General features: G+C 33.3%; 1 protein-coding gene across 4 annotated transcripts in view; it reads right to left on the bottom strand.

Annotated features, from left to right (window-relative positions):
- ARL6 (ADP ribosylation factor like GTPase 6) overlaps window positions 1-25,972 on the bottom strand; it is a 41,014-nt gene that overhangs the window by 5,608 nt on the left and 9,434 nt on the right. Inside the window, exons 3-9 of one of the 4 annotated variants that reach the window (XM_045501721.1) lie at window positions 24,704-24,765; window positions 24,198-24,266; window positions 20,093-20,187; window positions 17,349-17,360; window positions 4,346-4,475; window positions 678-733; window positions 534-546 (exon numbers count right to left, since the gene is read on the bottom strand). In XM_045501721.1, coding sequence (XP_045357677.1) covers window positions 534-546; window positions 678-733; window positions 4,346-4,475; window positions 17,349-17,360; window positions 20,093-20,187; window positions 24,198-24,266; window positions 24,704-24,765 — 437 coding nt within the window. The remainder of the gene's footprint in view (window positions 1-533; window positions 547-677; window positions 734-4,345; window positions 4,476-17,348; window positions 17,361-20,092; window positions 20,188-24,197; window positions 24,267-24,703; window positions 24,766-25,972) is intronic. The other 3 variants (XM_045501722.1, XM_045501723.1, XM_045501724.1) reach the window with 3 other exon arrangements.

The raw sequence follows: 25,972 nt of genomic DNA, 5'->3' as shown, positions 1-25,972 counted from the left end.
TATAAAACATCAATACAATACCAGTATTTATAACACTAAATGAGTATTAAAAATTGTGTAAGGGTGCCTGGGCGGTTAAGTGTCTGACTCCTGATTTCAGCTCAGGTCATGATCTCACAGGTTCGTGAGTTCAAGCCCCATGTCAGGCTCTGCGCTGACACTGCAGAGCCTGCTTGGGATTCTCTGGTCTCTCTCTCTCTGCCCTCCCCACCTCAAAAATAAATAAAAATAAAAAAAAAAGTTGTATAAACATGCTATGTATAAATGGAGCTATACATAGAATTCAGCATGATTCTTAAAAGATATATGCCATAGAAACTTACTTTTTAAATATTGACAGTAAGGCCTAAAATTTGTCCCAAATTTCAAGTGTGCTTCTATTACTAGATATGATAGAAATTTGTTGCCATAAATTATAATTATTTTCTAGAGTTATCATATATATTGAATTGTAAAGATGCAAATACTTTATTTAAATAAACTCTTTAGAAAAATGTAATAGAAGTAAATGTAGCAAGGTACTGGATACTTACTGTATTGTTTTTTCTGACGGCAGAAATAAATGGAAACAAGAGGGAGAAAGGCTATGATATAACAAAAATGAAATGTAAAAGGAGGAAAAAAATGTGAATGGAATGGAAATAAAGGCTGAAAATGCACAGTGTTTTGTGATGTACCTTGAAGCCAGTCTACACCTTCTTGCAATCCTTCTCCTTTTATGGCGTCACTAGCACTGAAATAAAATCCATAAGAAACATATCCATTTCACTACATCATAGAACATAAGAATAAATAATTATAATTTTTCTATATGGCAAATTATTATATTCTAGTAACATATCTGAGCAAAGCTGGTTAAGCACTGAAACTGAATATACATAGGAAATAAAAGTCTAAGTGCTCAGGAAGAAGACATGATAAAATTATTCATAATTTATATAGACATTTGAAAAAGTATATCACTAAAAAATTATTATTCTACTTTGCCCAGTCCTAGTGACTTAAGAGCATTTATTTATTAGAAATGTTTGACTTCGGTTACAATTTAGCCACATGATGGAGTGGCTTTATTTGAAATGGAATTTGGTATCTGTAAGGTATAAACCTATGATTATAACTTTGGTAAAGTGGCAGAATAAAAAAATCTCAGATTTCAATCATACTCTTATACCTACTGGCTTCAGGAACCTGGATTGATTACTTAACTCTCTGTCTCAGTTTTAGCATCTATAAAATGATGGTAAATTGACTAACATAATAAAAGGCAGAGGATTTTTATAGTATCAGATCACCTTTTTCAAAGACATGGACTGACAGCATTTAGTATAAACAATTAGATTTTCTGAATGATTAGGGTTCCTTTTAACTGTGCTGAAGCAAGATTTAAAAATGTACCTAACTACCTAAAATAATTAGATGCTAATAAAATCAGAAATTACTTCCAAGGCATTACTTATTAGATTACAAATATGACTTATCATGGAATTATTTTTTAAATAGAAAGAAACCAACAGCATTGATACATAATTATTCAAAGCAAATTATAAATTATCCGTATCAGTAGCAAAACATCAGTAACTGAAATGCTTAAATCAAGAAAGATCAGTGTATTGATTTTTATCACACATCTATAGTCCCAAACAAGACTATAGTCCCAACCAAACAAATAATACAATGGAAAAACTTTCCCCCTTTACTGGAGATGTTAATACTGTACTAAAAACCTTGCATCTTTTCCTAATAATTCCCAAATGTATGAACTCTACCTTTCCTTTTGAACACGTCATCAGGTCTATAACTAGAAAAAAAGCCAAAGTTTTTACCATGTCTTACAAGACCCAATGGGATATGGTCCCTGGCTATTTCTCAATGGCCCCATCTCCTATAATTTCCCCCTAGATTTCTGTTCCAGCCAGCCTGGACTTCGTGCTATTCCTGGAACACACCAGGCACATTCTCACCTAAGAGACTTTTCACTTGGCTGGTCTCTCTGTCTGGAAAGCTATTCCTCCAAGCCTTCGCATGAATTGCACCCTGACTTCAATTAGATCTCGCAGAGAGAGCACTTCTTATTATTCTCTCTCTTATTATCCTACTTTACTTTTCTTCATTCTTCCAGCTGACATTTTATATACTTATTTATCTGTTTTGTTATCTGTTGCCCTCAAAAGAGAGTAAATAAGCAAATACATATTGTGCCAGGGACTTAGTCAAAGAACACACAAGAAGAATATTAACAAAATCAGACCCTGAAAATCAGAGTTGACTACCTGTTTAGTACAACGATGAAAACCAATGATTAAACCACAGAAATTTTCCTATAATTTTCCAGGCTATGTTTCTCTATAATCTCTTGTTTATTGCCCAGTAAATTTACTTGTACCTAAGGCAAGAGAGATACAATATTTTATCTCCGTATTATTGAGTGTTACCTTTATCTGTAAAACGGGAAAAGAAAAATAACTGTATTTTCAATTTTTTACATGCTTTAAAGAAAATAGAAAAAAAAACACTTAACAAATGAAACACTAATCAGAACTTAGTGAGATATTTTTTGAATTAAGACGTCAATATTATAGATAAATTTCTTCTGTAAGTTATATAGAAAATATAGAACCAGGCAATATAATACTCCACATCATTACAATGTCAGGATGTTACTTTTTCTCTCAGTGAGAAATATTTAGGTGTCATAACTGAATAAATAAATCTATTAATATTCAACTGCTGATTATTTTAAGTAGAAAGATTTTTTCCATTTGCAAAGTAAATTTCTATTCCAAAATTAAAAGGACTATATCTTTTACTAATTTAGACACAGATTTCTTAATGTACTTCGTATCGAAACAGTCCCAACACTTAATACAATGCAAAAATTAAAAATTGTTTTACTTTAGATATTATCAATTTAGGTATGATTTAAAGAAATACAATGTTTCTAGCTTAAGATATTTCTTTACCTAAAATCCCTCCTTTCTTTACCAACCAAATACCACAGAACCTCAAATCCAACTCAAAAGACATTTAGTAAAATTGACTCTCCCTCTGATTTCAAAGTAAGGAGGGTTTTACTCAAGATATGCAGTGTTTTGCTCCTGGGTAGAGATGCTGTTGGCCCTGAGTAACTGAGGCATTTTAAGGGCTTTTTCAAGCTCTCTTTTATACTATTCCTTTTTCAGAATGAAGGTTAGTTCTAAAAATTCTTTTCTGAGCTCTACTATCTCCTTGTTCATACTCTGTTTCTCCTTCTAGAGGCAGTAGATTCCTCTGCCTCTGTTAGGCCTTTCTCCATAAAAACCTTCTTTAAAAAAAGGGAAACTGGAAAGAGAAGGACATCTTGCAGCAGGAGAAGGTAGGTGGGTGGACAGAAGGAAGCTTAAATTAATGTAAGGCCGGCACTAAAACACTAATATATCACTTCTGGTAATCCTTATTGGAATATTTTGGAGGAAAGACACACTGGAGTTAAATGTATCAATAAGAAACCGCTTTCCAAATAAACGCTGAATAATAATGTCAGATACTAATTATTGCAGAGTTCAATTTTATTAGTATGTCCAAATGAAATTATTATTCCCATTTCTATATACTCATATAAACCAAAATTCGTTGTGTACATACTAAGTACCTGGCACTATTATTATTCTAGGGGTTACAGAGTGAATAAAACTGATAAAATCCAAGCTCTCATGGTGTTAATGTACTAGTATGAGAAGATGGACTATAAAAGAAGCAATACCCAGATAAGACATTGCAATAGAAATATAAAGCAAAGTGTGAAAAAAAAGGTAGAGAGGTAAGATATAGTAATATTCTGGAGGGTTATCAGGAGGGGTCTCTCTCCTGAAGGAGGTATAATAGCAAGTCAGGAAAATTACTTTGGATAAAAGGAGTAACACGTGCAAATGTTCTTATGGGATTGTAGATGGCTGATACAATGTGCAGAAGGAAATCAGTGTGGTTGAAATGGGGTGAGTAAGTGGGCTAAATTATTCTTTTAAAGAGTCGTTTATATTTTTCTATCCCTAAAAAGATTTTAAAAGTTTTTTTTTTTCTAAGACTTACTTAGTTAAATAATCTCTACACCCAAAGTGGGACTCAAACTCACAACCCCAAGATGAAGAATCACATGCTCCACCAACTGAGCTAGCCGGGTGCCCCAAGATTTGAAAATATTTTAACAATAATATATTCATGAGCACTTGCACTGACACAATTCTATACAACAAAATCCCTAGCTTATATCCTATCATGTTACGTCACTTACACGATAAGCTTGGCAAAGAAAAATTGAAGCTCAGAGATTTTTTTCAGAATAAAATGAAAAGCAAATATAAAACTTTACCAAATGTGCCATGGTTTATCTTTGATGTTCTCTAAACACAGCAGTTGAGACACTTTTACAGATGTTACTGAATCTCTAAGATCCATTTTGTTTGCAAAGAATAAGATTGGTATTCGGCGGTGCTTAATATCTAAAAGAGAAAATAAGACGATCATCACACCTCCAGCTTTTTGGTCCTTCCCCCCAAATTCTTAAAACTAAAATTCACTAAAACTGTTTTCCAACCTCTTCTTTCTATATCGAACATACACAAACATTTGAAGACATGTACTGTCAGGCATGTATTTGAATGATAGAATTAAAAACAAACAAACAAACAAACAAACAAAAAACCTTTCTTCTTAAGACTATCTGCCCTCTGGTTGGAGCTTTAAAACAAAGATGAGTGAGGTGGGAGTTGGGGCTCGTTAAGCAGCTATTGAGCAGCACCTGCAAAGGGGTTAAATATTTTGTTTTTATTGTCAGTAGAAAGGAGGCAAACTTCAATGAAGTAGAAGATAAACTAGATCTTGATTTTAGATTTTAGTCACAGTTTTCAGGTAACAAGCTGGATATTTTAACAAGATATTTTTTTACCTTGTTACAATTTTGGAAATATTTTCAGTTTTGAATAGATAACACCTTTAAATAGTTCAAAATTCAGAAGACACAACATGGTATACAGCAAAAGAATCTCCCTCCCACCTGTCCCAGGCTATCCACTTGTCCTCTCTAGAAGAGTTAATTCATATTACCTATTTCTTGGCATCTTTTTAGAAATATTTGCAAACAATTATTATACATTATTCTTCATACAGATAGTAGCAGACTATTCAGTTTTATATATTTTTCTTTTCACTTAATTTCATATCTTGAAGACCATCCCGTATCAGTACATAATGAGCAGTTTCTTCACTATTTTAACAGTTGCAGAATACTGTCTGTTAGTACTATGTGCCATAATTTGTATAATCTGTTACCAGTGAGATATATTTGTGTTGTTGCCAATTTTTAAAAGTATAAACAATGCCGGGGCGCCTGGGTGGCGCAGTCGGTTAAGCGTCCGACTTCAGCCAGGTCACGATCTCGCGGTCCGTGAGTTCGAGCCCCGCGTCGGGCTCTGGGCTGATGGCTCAGAGCCTGGAGCCTGTTTCCGATTCTGTGTCTCCCTCTCTCTCTGCCCCTCCCCCGTTCATGCTCTGTCTCTCTCTGTCCCAAAAATAAATAAACGTTGAAAAAAAAAATTAAAAAAAAAAAAGTATAAACAATGCCGAAATGAATAAAAGTGTACACAGCAAATTTTGCACATGAGCCAGCATGTTTATAGGTTAAATATGAGAAGTAGAGTTGCTGGTGAAAGGATATGTAAATTGATATTTTGACAGTGATTACTGAAAGGCTTTCCCTTAAAAATTTTATCAATTTATACTTCAACAACAATGGATAAGAATTAATGTTTCCAGTGCCCTTGCCACAAGAGTGTTATCAAACTTGTTGCTCTTTTCTATATGACAGGGGATAGGTAAAAAGTACTATCAGAATATGTTTACTTTGTTTTGAGAAAGGTCAAGAATTTTTCTATATATTCAAAGGATATTTCTATTTCGTCTTTTATGAACTATCTTACCCTATCCTTTCCCCATTTTTTTAGTAAGTTTTTATTTTCTTATTGATTTGTAGGAACACAACAAGTAGTAAGGGAAAAAGTCCTCTAGCTATGATATAAACTGCAAATATTTCCCCTTGCTTGACATTTGCCTTTGACTTCTCATGGTTTCTCTTTTAAATAGTAAAATTCATCGATCTTTTCTTTTAGGATTCTGGGTTCTGTGTTATAGTTAGAAAGGTCTCCTCTTGCCCTGTAATATTTATTTTATTTTATTTTATTTTATTTTATTTTATTTATTTTATTTTATTTTATTTTATTTTTTTATTTTTATTTTATTTTATTTTATTTTATTTATTTTTTGCCCTGTAATTATTTTAAACTTCTCCCATACTTCTCCCATAGTTTCTTCTACTGCTGTAATGTTGTGATTTTTACATTTAAATATTTAGTCCAGCTAGAATTTACCCTGGAACAGAGAATGTCAGAATGGATAAAAAGAAGTTAGACATATCTATATGATGTTTACAAGAAACACACTTGGAACATAAGGACACAAACAAGCTGGGAGGAAAAGGATAGAAAAACATTATGCACACATGTAAATGTAAGAAAATGCACATGGCTACACTACTATCAGAAAAAGTAGTGCTTGGGGCGCCTGGGTGGCTCAGTCGGTTAAGCGGCCGAATTTGGCTCAGGTCATGATCTCGTGGTCTGTGAGTTCGAGCCCCGCGTTGGGCTCTGTGCTGACAGCTCAGAGCCTGGAGCCTGTTTCAGATTCTGTGTCTCCCTCTCTCTGACCCTCCCCTGTTCATGCTCTGTCTCTCTCTGTCTCAAAAATAAATAAATGTTAAAAAAAAAAATTAAAAAAAAAAAAAAGAAAAAGTAGTGTTCAAGATGAAGGGTATTAAAGAAAAAGACCGCATTTTTTGGTTATTGTTGTTCTCCGTGCAGTTTGCTTTATGTCAGTGTTTTTTAAGTTTTTGTTTAAATTTGTTAATATACAGTGAAATATCAGTTTCAGGTGTACAATACAGTGATACCACACTTCATACATCACCTGGTTCTTATCACAAGTACACTCCTTAAGCCTTATCACTTATTTAACCCATCCCCCCTACCTCCCTTCTGGTAACTATCAGTTTGTTCTTTATAGTTAAGAGTCTGTTTCTTAGTTTGCCCCTCTCTCTCTGAAAAATGCAGGCATTTAAAAATTATAAAAGTGTCGATCGTTTACTCAAGAGGACAAAACAATATTAAATGCATATGTATCTAATAAATAAGCTTCCAAATATATAATGCAAACTTTGACAGCATTAAAGGGAAATATAAAGAAATCCACAATCATAGGTGGATACTTCAAGGCCCCTCTCTCAGAAATTGATAGAATAGACAAAAAAGATCACTAAGAATGTAAAAGATGTGAACACTATCTATCAACTGACATTTACAGACCCTTCACCCAACAACAGCAAAATACATATTTTACTTAATTGCAGATGGAAGAGTCACCAAGCTAGACCATATATGTTGGGCCATATATTCCTAAGGATGAAATCATACAGAATATGTTATTCCATCAAATGGAATTAAGTTAGAAATCAATAACAAAAAGAAACCTCAAAAATTCTCAAATATTTGGGAAATTAAATATAATTTATATTTATATATTTATATATTTTATATTTATATTATATATTATAAATATATATTATATATTATACATATTATATATTTATAATATATAATATATAATATATTTATATATTTATAACATATATAAATATATATTATATCTAATATAATATTTATTTATATAATATATATTATATGTTATAAATATAGATTATATTATTACATTTATATATTTTAATATATATTTATATATTAAATATAATTTATATTTATATATTTATATTTATATTATATTAAATATAATAAATAATCTAAGGGTCAACAAAGAATTCACAAGGTAAGTTAGAAAATACTTTAAATAATAAAACAAACATATCAAAATTTGTGACATGTAGGGATGCCTGGCTGGCTCAGTCTATTGAGCATCCAACTCTTGGTTTTGGCTCAGGTCATGATCTCACAGTTTGTGGGTTCGAGCCCTGAATCAGGCTCTGGGCAGACCTGACTCAGCTTCAGATTCTCTCTCTCTCTCTCTCTCTGTCCCTCACCTGCTTTCTCTTTCTTTCAAAATAAATAAATAAACTTAAAAAAATTGTTTCCAACTGAAAAAGGTAATAAACACTGAAATACAATGTAAGTATAGAATTTTCATAATAAAACAAAGAACAAAAATTAACAAAAATTTTAAAAAGACAAACCATCAGAGGAAATTAACAAAGCCAGAGTTCTTAAAAAGTTAATATAGGGGGCGCCTGGGTGGCACAGTCGGTTAAGCGTCCGACTTCAGCCAGGTCACGATCTCGTGGTCCATGAGTTCGAGCCCCGCGTCGGGCTCTGGGCTGATGGCTCAGAGCCTGGAGCCTGTTTCCGATTCTGTGTCTCCCTCTCTCTCTGCCCCTCCCCCGTTCATGCTCTGTCTCTCTCTGTTCCAAAAATAAATAAACGTTGAAAAAAAAAATTTAAAAAGTTAATATAATCAATACACTCTTTAAAAGATTGAGAAAGAAAAAACTGAGGAAACATAAATTATCAATATCAGAAATGAAGGAAGATACATAGATCTTATAGACATTAAAAGGATAGTGAGAGGATATTATAAACAGTTTTATGCCAGTAAACCTGACAATGTAGGTAAGTTTAAAAATATGGTCATAAATTACCAAAAGTGACCCAAGGAGAAATACAAAACTTTAACAGACTTATATCATTTTAGGAAATTTAACTCATAATTCATAGTCTCCCTACTCCCTGACACTCCTTGCACACACACAAAATCCCAACCCAGATGACTTCATTGGTATATTCTATCTAACACTTAGGGAAGAAATAATACCAACTCTATCCAACCCAAAAAATAAAATAAAAAGAGAAAGAGTAAATACTTTCTAACCCATTTTATGAGGCCTCTATAACCTTGATGACTAGAGCATTTTAAGAAAGGTATAAACCAAAAAACCTCATGAGCACAAAAACAAAAATCTTAGTAAAATGTCAGCAAATCCAATTCAATGATATATAAAGAGGTTAATAATCAATGGTCAAATGAGGTTTAATCCAGAAACGTAAGTTTGGTTTAATATATGTGAATCATACTATCATTGCAATAGATGTAGAAAAAGCATTTGGTAAACTATAACATGAGTTTACGATGGAACCTTTTGGAAAATTAGGAATAACAGAAAATTTCCTTGACCTAATAAGGAAAGATATAAGCAAACCCTACTGAGCAGCATACTTAATGATAAAATGTTGGATGCAAAGAATGGGAGTAAGACACAGAAACAACATAAGTGTCTATCAATGGATGAATGACAAAGTTAGTGAATAACATGAGCTTGAACTATGCAGGTCCACTTATACATGCCTTTTTTTTTTCAATAAATATATTGAAAATTTTTTGGAGATTTGCCAACAATTTGCAAAAATCTGTAAACAAATCATGTATCCCAGAAACATAGAAGAAAAATTAAGAAAAGGTTAGGTATCTCATGAATGCATAAGATACATATAGATACAAGATGAATTTATCATTTAATACCATAAAAGATATACAAATCTATTATAAAAAGTTAAAATTCATCAAAATTTACATGTACATAGACCAAACATGGCAGCATTCAGTTAAGAGATATGCAAACAAATGTAAAGATGCAGTATTAATTCATAACTGCATAAAATTAACTGCAACACATACTGTACCACTAAGATAATTTCAAAGTCATCTCCTGCACCTATTGCAGTGAGCTTAAGTGTTGAAAGTATCTGTTTAAAATGCTATTTGACCCTAATCATCTCTATGTGAATTCTTCTCTCCAGTAAATCGTGTATTACTGTAAAAGTTATCTCTTACAGTTCTCACATATTTTTTCACCTTAGTTTGTGCAATACTGTAAACCTTGAATTATATGGCACCCATACAAAGTCCCACCAGTCATCCTGGAAGTGAAAGAAGCAAAGAAAAGTTATGACGTTACAAGAAAAAGTTGAATTACTTGATATGTACCATAGATTGAGGTCTGAATCTGTGGATGCCTGAGGTATGAATCTGTGGTATAAGGACCAACATAAAAAAAAAGAAAAGGAAATTCATGAAGCCATTGCTGCAGTTATGCCAGCAGGCATGAAAACCTTGCACATTTCATGAAATACCTTTTCATCTTGTATTGAAAATGTAGCTTTTGGGGCGCCTGGGTGGCGCAGTCGGTTAAGCGTCCGACTTCAGCCAGGTCACGATCTCGCGGTCCGGGAGTTCGAGCCCCGCGTCAGGCTCTGGGCTGATGGCTCAGAGCCTGGAGCCTGTTTCCGATTCTGTGTCTCCCTCTCTCTCTGCCCCTCCCCCGTTCATGCTCTGTCTCTCTCTGTCCCAAAAATAAATAAACGTTGAAAAAAAAAAATTTTAAAAAAAGAAAATGTAGCTTTTATGTGAGTGCAGGATTGCTATAAGAAAGGCATCCCTATAGACTCTAACATGATTCAAGAAAAAGTGAAGTTATTATGTGAACATAAAGCAAAAGGAAAGTGGAGGATTTAGTGCTAATAAAACATAGTCTGATGGGGCTCCTGGGTGGCTCAGTTGGTTGAGTGTCTGACTTCGGCTGAGGTCATGATCTCGCAGTCCATGAGTTCAAGCCCTGCGTCAGGCTCTGTGCTGACAGTTCAGAGCCTGGAGCCTGCTTCAAATTCTGTGTCTCCCTCTCTCTCTGCCCCTCCCCCACTCATGCTTGCTCTCTCTCTCGCTCTCTCTCTCTCTTCCTATCTCTCTCTGTCAAAAATAAATAAAAACATTAAAAATTTTTTTTAAAATAAAAGATGACCTGATAATTTTAGAAAGAGATTTGGCTTAAAAAGTATCAAGATAACAGGAGAAGTAGCTTCTGCCAACCAAAAGGTAGCAGACAGTCTCCAGATGCCATTAAGGAAATCATTGAGGAAAAAGGATATCCACCTGACCAGGTTTTTAATGCAGGTGAAAGTGCCCTATTTGGGGTGGGGGGGGGTCACAAAGGGCATTTATTAGTAAGGAAGAGTGGCAAGCACCAGGATTTAGGGCAGGAAGAAAGCAGGAAAAAGGTAAGACTTAACCATTTCTTTTTTTTTTTTTTTAATTTTTTTTTAGTGTTTTATTTATTTTTGAGACACAGAGAGATAGAACATGAGCAGAGGAGGAGCAGAGAGAGAGCAAGACACAGAATCTTGCACAGAGCCTGACGCGGGGCTGAACTCATGAACCACGATATCATGACCTGAGCTGAAGTCAGATGTTCAACCAACTGAGCCACCCAGGCGCCCCAAGACTTAACCATTTCTATTCAACATTGTACTGAAGGTCCTAGCCAGTGCAATAAGACAAGAAAAAGAATAAAAGGCATAAAGACTAAAAAGGAAGAAGAATTTTTGTTGTTAACTTCATACATAGAAAATTCTAAGAAATCTAGAGAAAAATTACTAGAATAAGTATATTTAACAACCTCCCATAATATAAATCAATATTTTCACATACTAGCAATGAACCATTAGAATATGAAATAAAATAAACTATTTACAATAGCTTTGAAAATATAAAAAAAAAAACTTATGGATAAATTGAATGAATGATGTGTAAGACATACATAGAAAACTATAAAAGATAGAGAAATTGAGAAAAGGATAAATACATGAAGTGACATACCATATCCATGAGTTGGAACATTCAATGTTAAGTCTAATGTTAAGATCTCAACTATCTGCAAATATGATCAAAATAAAATCCCAGCACAGTTTTACAAAATTAATAAGCTGATTTTAAACATTATTTAAAAATATAGAACACCTAAAACTACTAAAATCATCTTGAAGAAGTAGACCAGGATTAGAGGATTTATCCTGACTTCAAGATTTATTAAACATCTATGGTAATAAAGACAATGCAAAAGTACATAAAAGGGATCAGGGGAACAGAATACAGAGTCCAGAAACAGACACACACATATACACAAATTATATTCAATAAGCATGAAAGTCAAATGATTTTGACAAGTAATTCAGTGAAAACAATTTTTCCCCAACAAATGTATTTTGGGGTAATTGGATATCTGTAAAAAAAAATGCAAAAATTAATTCAAGATGGGTCTCAGGCCTAAATATAAAAACAAAAACTATGAAGCTACTAGAAGAAAGCATAGGAGAACATGTTAGTAATCTTTTTTTTTTTTCTTTTTTTTTTTTTTTAATTTTTTTTTCAACGTTTATTTATTTTTGGGACAGAGAGAGACAGAGCATGAACGGGGGAGGGGCAGAGAGAGAGGGAGACACAGAATCGGAAACAGGCTCCAGGCTCTGAGCCATCAGCCCAGAGCCTGACGCGGGGCTCAAACTCAAGGACCGCGAGATCGTGACCTGGCTGAAGTCGGACGCTTAACCAACTGTGCCACCCAGGCGCCCCAGGAGAACATGTTAGTAATCTTAAGGCAGTAGGCACAGATTTCTTAGAGAGGACATAAAAAGCTTGTATTAAAAGGAAAAAGTGAAGGTTGATGGAGGGAGGTGAGTGGGAGATAGGCTAGGTGGGTGATGGGTATTAAGAAAGGCACTTGTGATGAGCACTGGGTGTTGAACATAAGTGATGAATCACTGAATTCTACTCCTGAAACCAATATTGTACTGTATGTTAACTAAAATTGAAATTAAAAATAAAAATTGAAAAAATTGATAAATTAGACTTCACCAAAATTAGATAAATATGTTCATTAAAAGATACTGTGAAAATGGGACACCTGGGTGGCTTAGTTGGTTGAGTGTCCAACTCTTGATTGATTTTGGCTCAGGTCCTGATCTCAGAGTGTGAAACTGGCCCTGCATTGGGCTCTGTGCTGGCAGTGTAGAGCTTGCTGAGGATTCTCTCTCTCTTCCTCTCTCTCTGCCCCCCACCTCTAGATAAACTTAAAAAAAAAATAATGTGAAAAAAATAAACAGGTGAGCCACAGACTGGTAAGAAATCTTCAAAACACATATATTTGACAAAGGTATTCTATTTAGAATTTATAAAGAAATGTTAAAATTCAATAATAAGACAAACAACCAAATTAAACACATGGGCAAAGGTTTAAAAAGACATTTTACAAGAGAGGGGTGCATGGGTGACTCAGTCAGTTAAGCATCAGGCTCTTGATTTCAGCTCAGGTCATGATCTCATGGTTCATAAGATCAAGCCCCACACTGGGCTCTGCGCTGACAGTGTGGAGCCTGCTTGGGATTCTCTCTCCCTCTCTCTCTGCCCCTCCCCCACTTGCACACACTCTCTATCAAAATAAATAAATATTTTTAAAAAGACATTTTACAAGAGAATGTACAAGAATGGTTAATAAAATATGCAAAAGTGATCAACATTTTTTTTTTATTAAAAAAAAAATTTTTTTTAACGTTTATTTATTTTTGAGACAGAGAGAGACAGAGCATGAACGGGGGAGGGTCAGAGAGAGGGAGACACAGAATCTGAAACAGTCTCCAGGCTCTGAGCTGTCAGCACAGAGCCCAACGCAGGGCTCGAACTCACGGACCGCGAGATCATGACCTGAGCTGAAGTCAGACGCTTAACCGACTGAGCCACCCAGGCGCCCCGATCAACATTTTTAATCATCAGTAAAATAGAAATTAAAAGCAAATGAGATCCTATTACACACCTTGTTGAAAGGCTAAAGTGAAAAAAAATATAACATCAATCATTGGAGAGGATGTAAAGAAACTGGAACTCTCATATATGTTGTTAAGAATGTAAAATAGTATGACCACTTTGAAAAATCAAGGGGCAGTTACTTTAAATATGACCCATATGTCTATCCTATGACTCAGCAGTATCATTCCTAGGAATTTTTCAAAGAGAAATAAAAACATGTCTACAAAAGTCTTTTATAAGAATGTTCATATCGGATTTATTCATAATAGCCCTAACCTAGAAACAGTCTAGATGTCAATCAACAGGATACTGGATAAACAAACTGTTGGATATTTACACAACAGAATGTTACATAGCAATAAAAAGGAATAAACAAGTGATATATAAAACAATATAGATGATTCTCCACACCATTATGTCAAATAAAAAAACTTATGCACAAAAATGCATGTGCTCCCCCTCCCCCATTTACATGAAACTGTAGAATAGACAAAATTAATCTGGTGACAGAAATCAGATTAGAAGTTCTCTGGTATGAGGTGAGGAGTATTGACTGGGAAGGAGTGTGAAAGAACTTACTGGGGTGATGAAAATGTTTCTTGATAGGCAGTGTAGTTACATGAGTGTATGCATTAGTCAAAATTAGTGAACTATATAATCAAGATCTAAGCATTTGACTATATACAACTTATACATCAATTTTAAAAAGTTCATATACAGGGTGACTGAATCGATAAAAAAAAAACAAGACCCATCTATACACTGACTACAAGAGATTACTTCAGAATCTAAAGACACATACAAACCGAAAATGAGGGCATGGAAAAAGATTTCCCATGCAAATAGAAGCAAAAGAAAGCTGGGGTAGCAGTGCTTATGTCAAACAAAATAAATATTATTTTATTTATTTTTATTTTTCATTTTTTAAATATTTTTTAACTTTAAGTAATCTCTATACCCAACGTGGGTGTACAGTCTGAACTCATAACCATTAGATCAAGAGTCGCATACTTTACTCACAGAGGCAGCCAGGTGGCCCCAGATAAAATAGATATTAAACCAAAGATTATAAAAAAATACATAGAAAAGCAATAAATAAGATAAAGAAATCAATCCAATAAGAGGATATAACAAGTGTAAATATCTATGCACCCAACACAGAAGCATCTAAATATACAAAGTAAATATTAATAAATATAAAGGGGAGAAATTGACAGTAATATAATAATAGTAGGGGACTTTAAGATCCCATTTACATCAATGGAAAGATCATTTAGACAGAAAGCCAATAAGGAACTTTGTTCAGTGGCACTGAACAACACATTAAACAGATGGATTTAACAGATATATACAGAATATTCCATCCTCAAACAGCAGAATACACATTTTTTTCAAGTAGACCTGGAATATTCTCCAAAACAGAACATGTTAGGTCACACAATAAGTCTCAATAAATTTAAGAATACTCATATTATATCTTTTATGACCACAATGGTATGAAATGAGAAAAGGAGGTAAGTTTATAGCAATACAGGCCTACATCAAGAAACAAACAAATAAAAAATCTCAAACAATCTGATCCTTTATCTAAAAGAAATAGAAAAAGAACAACAAACAAAGCCCAAAGTTACTAGAAGGAGGAAATAAAGTTCTGGGTAGAAATAAATGAAATAGAGACTAAAAAACCAACACAAAAGATCATGAAACCAAGACAAACAAAACTGATAAATCTTTAGCCAAACTCATCAAGAGACAAAAAGACAGAAAGGACCCAAATAAGTACAATCAGAAATTAGAGAAGAAGAGACACCACAAAAATGTCAAGGATTATGAGACTGCTATGAAAAATTATATGCCAACAAATTAGACAACCTGGAATAAGTGGATTAATTTCCTATAAACATATAATCTTTCCAGACTGAATCAGGAAGAAATAGAAAATCTGAACAGATTGATTGCTTGTAACAAAACTGAATAAAAAAAAAATCAAATGACTACCAATAAACAAAAGTCCGAGACCAATGGGCTTCACAGGTGAATTCTATCAACATTTAAAGAAGAGTTAATATCTATCCTTCGCAAACTATTCCAAATAGTAGAAGAGGAAGGAAACCTTCCAAATTCATGCTATAAGGCCAGCATTATTCTAATACCCAAACCAGAGAAAGACACTCTAAAAAAAAAAATTACAGGCCACTATCTTTGATGAACACAGGGGCAAAAATCCTCAAGAAAATGTAGACAATCAAACTCAACAAAGGATAATACACCATAATCCAGTTGGGTTTATTCCAAGGACACAAGGATGTTTCAATATTAGCAAATAAATCAGTGTGATATACCCCATTAACAAAATGAAGGATACAAACCATATGATCGTCTTAATAGATGGAGAAAAGCATTTGATAAAATACAACATCCATTTATGATAAAAACCCTCAACAAAGTGGGTTTAGAGGGAGAACACCTAAACATACTAAGGTCACATGAAAAACCCACAGCTAATATCATATTCAATGGTGAAAAACTGAACATCTTTCCTTTAAAATTAAAAACAAGACAATAATGTCTACTCTTGCCACTTTGATTCAGCATAGTATTGTGAGTCCTAGCCACAGCAATTAGACAACAAAAAGAAATAAAAGGTATCCAAACTGGCAGGGAAAAGTTAAACTGTCACTAACTATTTGCAAATGACATACTATATATGGTAAACCCAAAAGCTCCATCAAAAACTGTTGGAAACCAATAAATGAATTCAGTAAAGTTGCAGGAGGCAAAATTAATATACAAAATTTTGCTATATATTTGTTATACATATACACAAAAATCTGTAACACATATTGCATTTTAATATACAAAATCCTTAACCAAGGAGGTGAAACTTATACTCTGAAATCTGTAAGACTCTGATGAAAGAAATTGAAGACAACACAAACAAATGGAAAGATATACTATGATCATGGATAGAATTAATATTGTTAAAATGTCCACTCTACTCAAAGCAATCTACAGATTTAATGCAATCCCCATCAAAATACCAACAGTATTATTCACTGAAATAGAACAAATAATCCTAAAATTTGTATGGAACCACAAAAGGCCCCAAATAGCCAGGGCAATCTTGAGAAAGAAGAACTAATCTGGAAGTATCACAATCCCAGATTTGAAGCTATATTACAAAGCTACAGTAATCAAAACAGTATCATACTGGTAAAAGAAAAATAGATACATAGATCAATGAAATAGAATAGAGAGTCCAGAAATAAATCCATGCTTATATAGTCAATTCATCTACAACAAAGGAGGCAAGAATATACAATGGAGAAAAGCAGATAACCCAGATAAAAGATTGCTAAGTTTTTAAAAGTGAAAAAGTCACATAAAAAGTACGAGCTAGATAATTATTACCCAAATATTTGAATAAGCTTAGGTTGTCTGATAAAAATACCAGTGATTGTTGTTGAGCAGGAAGAATTATTAGAAAGCCCCACACTCTTCCCATTCTATTCCTAATAAATCTACACTTCTTTTAAACCACCACCTCTTCCTAAAAGTCATAGCACAAAGACCACTTAAAATCTTTTTGCAGGAGTAAAGCTATTAATGCAGAGTTCCACAATACTTACTGGAGAATTGTACTGTGGAGAAAAAGAAAGAATATCCATCAATTGGTAAATGACAGAATAAATGTGGTACACTCATAGTATGGCATATTAGGCACTGTTAAAAAGACTAATTACATATATGCAATTTGACTTGAAAGGATTTCCATCATTCAGTGTTATCTGAGAATAGACAGATCAGAAGAGTATAGAGAATATGATATGATTTTAATAAATAAAAATGAGAAAAAAAATACCAAATTGTTAATACTGGTATCTTAAAAGGGGATAGAGGGCTGGCAGTTAGAGTTTAAAAACATAAAAGATCTATTTCAAAATATTTCTCAGAATAAATATATATGAAATGCTGTGATTGCACATACCTATATATACATACATGTATGAAAAAAATGGCAACCAAAATAATTTTTGTTTATTTTATTTTTAATGTTTATTTTTGAGAGAGAGAGAGAGATAGAGAGAGAGAGCATGTGCTTGCAAGTGGGGGAATGACAAAGAGAGGGAGACAGATCCGAAGCAGGCTCCTCGCTGTAAATGCAGAGCTCCACGCGGGGCTTGAACTCCCAAACCGTGAGATCATGACCTGACCCGAAATCGAGTTGGCCATTAACCGACTGAGCCACCTAGGCACCCCATAACCAAAATAATTTTAAATACATGTTGAAATACATGGATTTTTACTTCCTCCTTTCTTCTTTATCGATCTATATTTTTGGCTACTGACACCTATTCTTTTTATGCAACCAAAAAAAAAGGGTATTTTTATTTTGGGGCAACCTGGAAAACACTGCAAAACCTTTGAAATTTCATTCTTCACAGAGCTAGGACAAACAATTCTAAAATTTGTATGGAACCAGAAAAGACCCTGAATAGCCATGGCAATTCTGAAAAAGAAAACCAAAGCTGAAAGCATCACAATTTTGGACTTCAAGCTGTATTACAAAGCTATAATCAAGAGAGTATGGTACTGGCACAGAAGTAGACATATAGATTAATGGAACAGAACAGAGAACCCAGAAATGGACCCATAAACATATGGCCAACTCATCTTCAACAAAGCAGGAAAGAATATCCAATGGAATAAAGGCAGCAAATGGTGTTGGGAAAACTGGACAGCGATGTGCAGAAGAATGAACCTAGACTACTTTCTTATACCATACACAAAAATAACCTCAAAATGGATAAAAGACCTAAATGTAAGACAAGAAACCATCAAAATACTAGAGAAGAACACAGACAGCAACCTCTTTGACCTTGATCTCAGCAGCTTCTTACTAGACATGTCTCTGGAGGCAAGGGAAACAAAAGCAAACATGAACATCAAGACAAAAAGCTTCTGCACAGCAAAGGAAAAAATCAACAAAACTAAAAGGCAACCAGGGAGAAGATATTTGCAAATGATATATCAGATAAAGGGTTAGTATCCAAAATCTACAAAGAACTTATGAAACTCAACACCCAAAAAACAAATAATCCAGTGAAGAAATGAATAAAAGACATGAACAGACACTTTACCAAAGAAGACATCCAGATAGCTAACAAACACATGAAAAGATGCTCAACATCACTCATCATAAGAGAAATACAAATCAAAACAACAATGAGATACAACTTCAAACCTATCAGAAAGGGTAAAGCTAACAACTGAGGAAACAACAGATGTTGGTGAGGATGTGGAGAAAGAGGAACCCTTTTGCACTGCTGGTAGGAATGCAAACTGGTGCAGCCACTCTGGAAAACAGTATGGAGATCCCTCAAAAAATTGAAAATAGAACTACCCTACGACCCAGCAATTGCACTTCTAGGTATTTATCCATAGGATACAAAAATGCTAATTCAAATTGGCACATGCACCCCAATGTCTATAGCAGTGCTATCAACAATAGCCCAATTATGGAAAGATCACAAATGTCCACTGACTGACAAATGGATAAAGAAGATGTGGTGTGTATGTGTGTATATATATATATATACATACACATACATACACACACAATGGAGTATTACTCAGAAATCAAAAAGAATAAAATCTTGTCATTTCCAACAACATGTAAGTAGAATGTATTATGCTAAGTGAAATAAGTCAGAGAAAGGTAAATACCATATAATTTTACCCATATGTGGAATTTAAGGAAAAAAACAGATGAACATAGGGGAAAAGAAGGAAAAATAAGATAAAAACAGACAAGCAGGCAAGCCAGAAGAGACTGTTAAATAAAGAACAAGCTGAGGGTTGCTGGAGGGGCTTTGGGTGGCAGATGGGCCAAACAGTGATGGGCATTAAGGAAGGCACTTGTTGGGTGAGCATTGGGTGTTATATGTAAGTGATGAAACACAAAATTCTACTCCTGAAACCATTATCACATTATATGTTAACTGACTTGGATTTAAATAAAAATTTTAAAAAGTACATGCAAACATAAAACACGTGAAAATTTAAAAAAATAAAATAAAAAACATATATAATGTGCTACAGGTAAAGATATGAGTTCTGCATAATTACTATATTTTAAAATTGAAAATAAAGGGGAGTAATATACTCATTACTGTTAGAATTGTTGAATCATTGTATTGTACACCTGAAACTAATATAAAACTGTATTGATTATATTTCAATTAAAAATTCAAAAATTTTAAAATAGAGATAATTACATAACACAAGTAACAACTTTCTGCCAACACTAAAGAACAAAACATCTCATGTAAACAGACCCTCAAGCACAGATGCCACAAACACACAAACATACCTGGATGATTCAGAAGAGTATCAAGTTCTTCTTTGGCCACAACCATTCTTAATCTATCACTGCTATCAATGACAAAAATAATGGCTTGTCCTTCTCTGTGTAATATAAAAAATGAGAAAAATTAGCGATAAACTCATACATTTTTCCATATTTAGTATTCATCTGCATTTCCTAACCTGTGTATTATCTCTTTATTTATTAGTTTATATGAGTGATTAATATATTATCATTAGTCATATTTTATGTAAAGTAATTTGTTCTCAGTTGGTTGATAATATGGTATATTTAATGACTTGTTATTTCATAATTTTAAAAAATTACAAGTAAAATCATAATTCTATTACACAGATACAATCATTATTAATACTTTGGCATAAATCATTTTTGACATTTTCTTTGTGTATACTCACATATGAATATCTACATTTGTATTTAAATGGAATCTTGCTGTTTTACATCCTGACTTTCTGATATATAAACATTTCCGTGATCTTTTTCTGCAGTATGGTTTGAGCTTTTTTAATTTTGAGAGAGAGAGAAAGAGCATGAACAGGGGAGGCACAGAATGAGAGGGACAGAATCCCAAACACGCTCCACACATCAGTGCAGAGTCTGATGCGGGGCTTAAATTCACAAACCATGAGATCATGACCTGAGCCAAAATCAAGAGTTGGACACTTAACTGACTGAGCCACCCAGGCGCCTCTTGTTTGAGCTACCTTTGTATGAAACATTAAACACTATACCAGTATTTTTTACCTTAACCATAGTGATAAATACATTTTACATTAAGAGGACACATAAGTATACATAAGTATATTTGAAATAAGTTTTTGGAAATAATTACAAATAGCTTTTATTTTATTCAATTTGATTTTTTTTAAACTGATAACCATCTACTGATAACCAGCTACTGAACTGGCTTAAGGGTTCACCTATAGATCTCACTGGCCCTTAAAAAAAAGTCACTGATTCCCTCTGACCCTTTCATTGCATGGTGTCATCAAATACTGTGCCAAACTTCTATTGGACTTAGAGATTATTCTTAATTTTCATGATTATGAAAAAGTTTGGAATAAACATCCTCCTAAATACAATTTTTAAATTTTTTGATACTTTAAGATTTGTTCTTAGGACTAAAATTTCTAGGAATATATACAAAATTAAAAGTTTTAGATAAACACTGACAAATTGTATTCCAGACATGCTTTGTCAACATCATACTTATACTAATATCAGTACTTTTCCCATCCCTTTCCTGTATGGCTTCTTAACAGTTTTCCATTTTTGCCATTTTAAAAGCATATTTACATTGTATTTCATTAATTGCTAGTGAAGTTCAATATCTTTTCATATATTTACTGGACATTTATACTTTTTTTGTGAATCACTTATTCTAGTAGTAAGTTATTATTTTAAAGTTCAATGTCATTAGTAATCACACGAATATAAAAATAAAACAACTTTCTAGTTCTATTTCTCCTACCATTAAAAAAAATGAATACAGATTATCACCAGTCATTTATTAGTAATAGCCATAGAAATTGATATGACTGGAAAGATCTACCAAGAGCTTTAAAAATGTTCAATCACTTTGAACCAGTAATTTTATTTCTGAAATTTATTCTGAGGAAACATGGACTATGACAAAGATTTATGCAGAAAGATGTGTTAACTGAAGGGCTGTTTATAATCTTCAAAAACTGAGAAAAGCCTTTATGTCCAAAAATAGAAAAATGACCAAAAAATAGACATAGGAGTATGAAAAAATAACAGGTAGCCATGCATTAGTTATATTCTTTGTATGTTTTTCCTGATTTATTCTTATCATGAATGTTAACTGAAAAAGCAGGATAAAAAACTATACATGGCAATTTATAATGTTCCTTTCTCTATTATGTAAAGTGTGTATTTTATATTTTAAAAAAGAAGAAATATACAAAAAAGATTAACAATAGCAAATTTATTAGTAGTGAGATTTATGGAAAACAACTTTTTTATATTCTCTTCTATATTTTTCAAATATTAAAAAAAGTGCACTCCTTATATTTTATATTTTATTACTTTTTCATATTATAAGGATAAGATGCAAAAATTATATAATAATTAATATTATAGAATCATATAAATGACAAAGTAAACTTCCCTTATAATCTTGTTGTTCCCAAAACAAATGCTATTAATGGTTAGGTGTACATTCCACCTATTTTTTTTCTTCTCTATATATACTAAGCCCATATTTTTATTAAGAATACTATTTTTCTTTTTATAATTGAGATATGTCATTATAAACAGGGTTCAACACACAATTTTCAGTGTATATCTTTGCCCACCAGTATTAGTCATAGGATACTTTTCAAGCAGCAAAATGATGGCTGGAGAGCATGAACATTTTTCATTTTAACAGATACTGGTAAATCTCCCTGAAAAAGATGTTACATTCCCACCATAAGAATGACTTGTTTTGCCAACAGTACACTTAATCTTTTTAACCTCTTTCAGTCTAACAGATTAAAATGAATTTGTTCTTTCATAATTAGAAAAATATAGAGATACAAGATATAAATTTACTATTACTATAAACTTCCCCATAGTAACCATATTCACTTTCAACCTACAATTTATCTATAGTGTTCATAATTAATTAACTTCTTCCAAAAAGATTTTGAAGAAAAAGGAATTAAAATAAGAAACATTTCCTTTTGGAGTGTCTGGGTGGTTCAGTAAGTTAAGCATCTGACATTTCGTTTTGGGCTCAGGTCATGATCACACGGTTCATGAGTTCAAGCCCCACATCAAGCTCTGTGCTGACAGTGCAGAGCCTGCTTGGGATTTTCTCTCTCCCTCTCTCTGCCCCTACCCCACTCATGCTGTCTCTGTCTCTCAAAATACATTAATAAACTTAAAAAAAAAAAAAAAGAGAAACATTTCCTTTTTTTAAAGTACTATTTTCTATGTATTTTTTTATTGCACATTTGCAGGAAAGAATTAATCAAAAAAAATTAAAATCAGATCTGGCAGTCATGTCATAACCATTGAAAACAAGAGTTCATAATGACAAAAGTGCATTTAGTCAAACGATACTGATTATAAGTTTCAGACTCCAAAAGTAATTTACATTGCTTATATATGAAGGAGTCCTAGCAATATTAGAAGTTAATTAATTCATTTTAATACCACATGCAAATCTTGAGAGGATATAATACATTTGGATCCTAGTAACTTGATAGTTCTTAATCTGCAGTGATTAGTGAGCACTAGATGTGCATATGCTGAAAAATATCTTGTTTAGAATTGGTTATAGAAAAATGGATCAACTGTTAGTACTATTATTTTAACTAAATTTATTCAATAAATATGTACTGATGTATATGTCCAGCATCATACTTGGCCTTGAAGAAAAAACCTTAATAAGAAATAATCCCTGCTCTTGAAGAATTCATACTCTCACTATGGAGGCAGGTATGGTACAGGACTTTAAGACCTAAGAATTATGATTACAGAGGTGTGAATGGGCAAAGTACTATGTGAATGCTGGGGACAGAATACCTGGGCAACATGGTGAAATTTCACAGAGGAGGTGACTTTTGAGTTAGCCTTAAAGCATGACTATATTAACTTTAAACAAAATAAAAGAGGGCATTAAAAACAGAGGGAACAGCATATGCAAAGAACCAAAGTCATGAAGGGCCTGAAGCCTTTGGAAAATAATATAAAGTATGATCATGTATCTTTTTAAATTAGAAAATGTGCTTAAATTATATGAAAAATAAACATTGCAACCTAGCCCATGTAATCTTTTGGATTTATCTGTTAATCGTTATTTGTTATTAAAATATAATCATCTTGGGGCGCCTGGGTGGCGCAGTCAGTTAAGCGTCCGACTTCAGCCAGGTCACGATCTCGCGGTCCGTGAGTTCGAGCCCCGCGTCGGGCTCTGGGCTGATGGCTCAGAGCCTGGAGCCTGTTTCCGATTCTGTGTCTCCCTCTCTCTCTGCCCCTCCCCCGTTCATGCTCTGTCTCTCTCTGTCCCAAAAATAAATAAACGTTGAAAAAAAAAAAAAATATAATCATCTAGTTAACTAACATTCATAAACATACTTACTTATAATAGTGCTCCCAGAGATTTCTGTATCTTCCTTGACCTGACATGTCAAACACTGTAAAAGACAAACTACAGAAAAAGACAATAAAAACAAAACAAAATCAAACACCAAACAAAGCAATGACTACCTTATAAATTACTAACTTAAGGTGTCACTTCTATTTAAAATTTTAAATTTTTTCAAAGAAGCCACCTTTGGATATACAATATGCAATTTGAATCAATTTTCAAGTACAAGTCCCATAAAATAAATTTTTTGAATATAAATATTTTTCAATAAGTAACATATAAAAAATGTTTTCCTTACTAGAGAGATTATCAGAATTTGTCTAAACTCTAAATTCTGAAAAATAATCCACAGGTAGTGGTACAAATATTTTAATACTTATGGATTTCTGAAACAACAAATTAATTTTTCTAAAAGTAGAAGGAATGATGAGGTAGATCTAATATTATCACTTTTTCACCCAAAACTTCTTAGTCACAAGCATAATAAAGTGAATTACCTGGACGATTTGAATTTCTCTATGCTGAATCCTATGGTTGGAACTATATCTTGAGATTGAGCCTTTAAGAGAAAAGATAAATTTAGAAATTTGCAATTACCAAAGATGAATTATTCCTCAGGTTAAAAAAAATATCCAATATCCAATTCTAAAATTTTTCACTAAGGAGATGACAGAATTAAACAAAATTATAATTTTTACAGTGGGATCACAGTGTGTGAATGCTTTACAGAAGTTTAAGGTTTACTAATATGAATCTGTATAATGTGTATGTCTTAATTCATATTTTGTGGCTTGCTGCAAGTTACCACAGCCTTAAAGCGGTTTGATGAGTCATTCCGAGTTCACATACAGGACTTTGTACTCTTTCACCACATACTTAATGAGTTTCTATATACTATAGGGGACTATTCGCATATCTAGATGGTGAATATACATGGCCCCTGCTCTCACTGAGCTTATTATCGAAAGAAGGTAAACAGCAATAACCAAGTAAACTACAAATGAACACGATTTCAGGCAGTGATAAGTACAATGAAAGGTGATTTGGGGATGGGAGGCAATGGGGGAGGAGGTTGGTATGGGGCATGGAAGAGCCTCTCTGAGGAGGTGACATCTGACCCAAGAGTAAATATCAAAAAGGAGAAAAGCTATGACAAGATCTTGGCAAAGAATATTCCAGTCAAAGGAATTAGCCAGTGCAATGACCCCAATGCAGGAAGGAACTTGTCACTGAGGAAAAGTATAAGACTTGTATATCTAAAATGTACTGAGTAAGGCAGAGAGCTGTATGTAATAAAGAGAGGTAGAGCCTCGAAGGTCATGGTGGGGAATTCTGTGTGAAGAGATACAAGGGGGCAAAAGTACAGCAGGAGACATGTTAGAAAGTCAATTAAGTGACTTAAACTGGCAATTAAAGTGCCTTAAACTGGGGTGCCTGGGTGGCTCAGTTGGTTGAGTATCTGACTCCTGATTTTGGTTCAAGTCATGATCTCACAATTCATGAAATTGAGCCCCATGTCAGGCTCTGTGCTGGCAGTGTGAAGCCTACTTGGGATTCTCTCTCACTCCTCTCTCTCTGCCCCTCTGCCACTCTCTCTCTCTTTCTCTCAAAATAAATATACTTAAAAAAAAAAAGACTTAAATTGTAAGTCATCAAATGCCTCCTAACAGTTCCACCATCAAAACTATTCCTCTCTTTGAATAAAAAAATCCACTCATTTTCTGAACCTATGAGTTATTCCTGACTGCTTTTTTTTTTTTTTTACA

This window comes from Leopardus geoffroyi, chromosome C2, assembly GCF_018350155.1.
Source record: "Leopardus geoffroyi isolate Oge1 chromosome C2, O.geoffroyi_Oge1_pat1.0, whole genome shotgun sequence".
In the NCBI taxonomy this organism is placed as follows: Eukaryota; Metazoa; Chordata; class Mammalia; order Carnivora; family Felidae; genus Leopardus; species Leopardus geoffroyi.
This window is presented reverse-complemented; position numbering and strand designations above follow the sequence as displayed.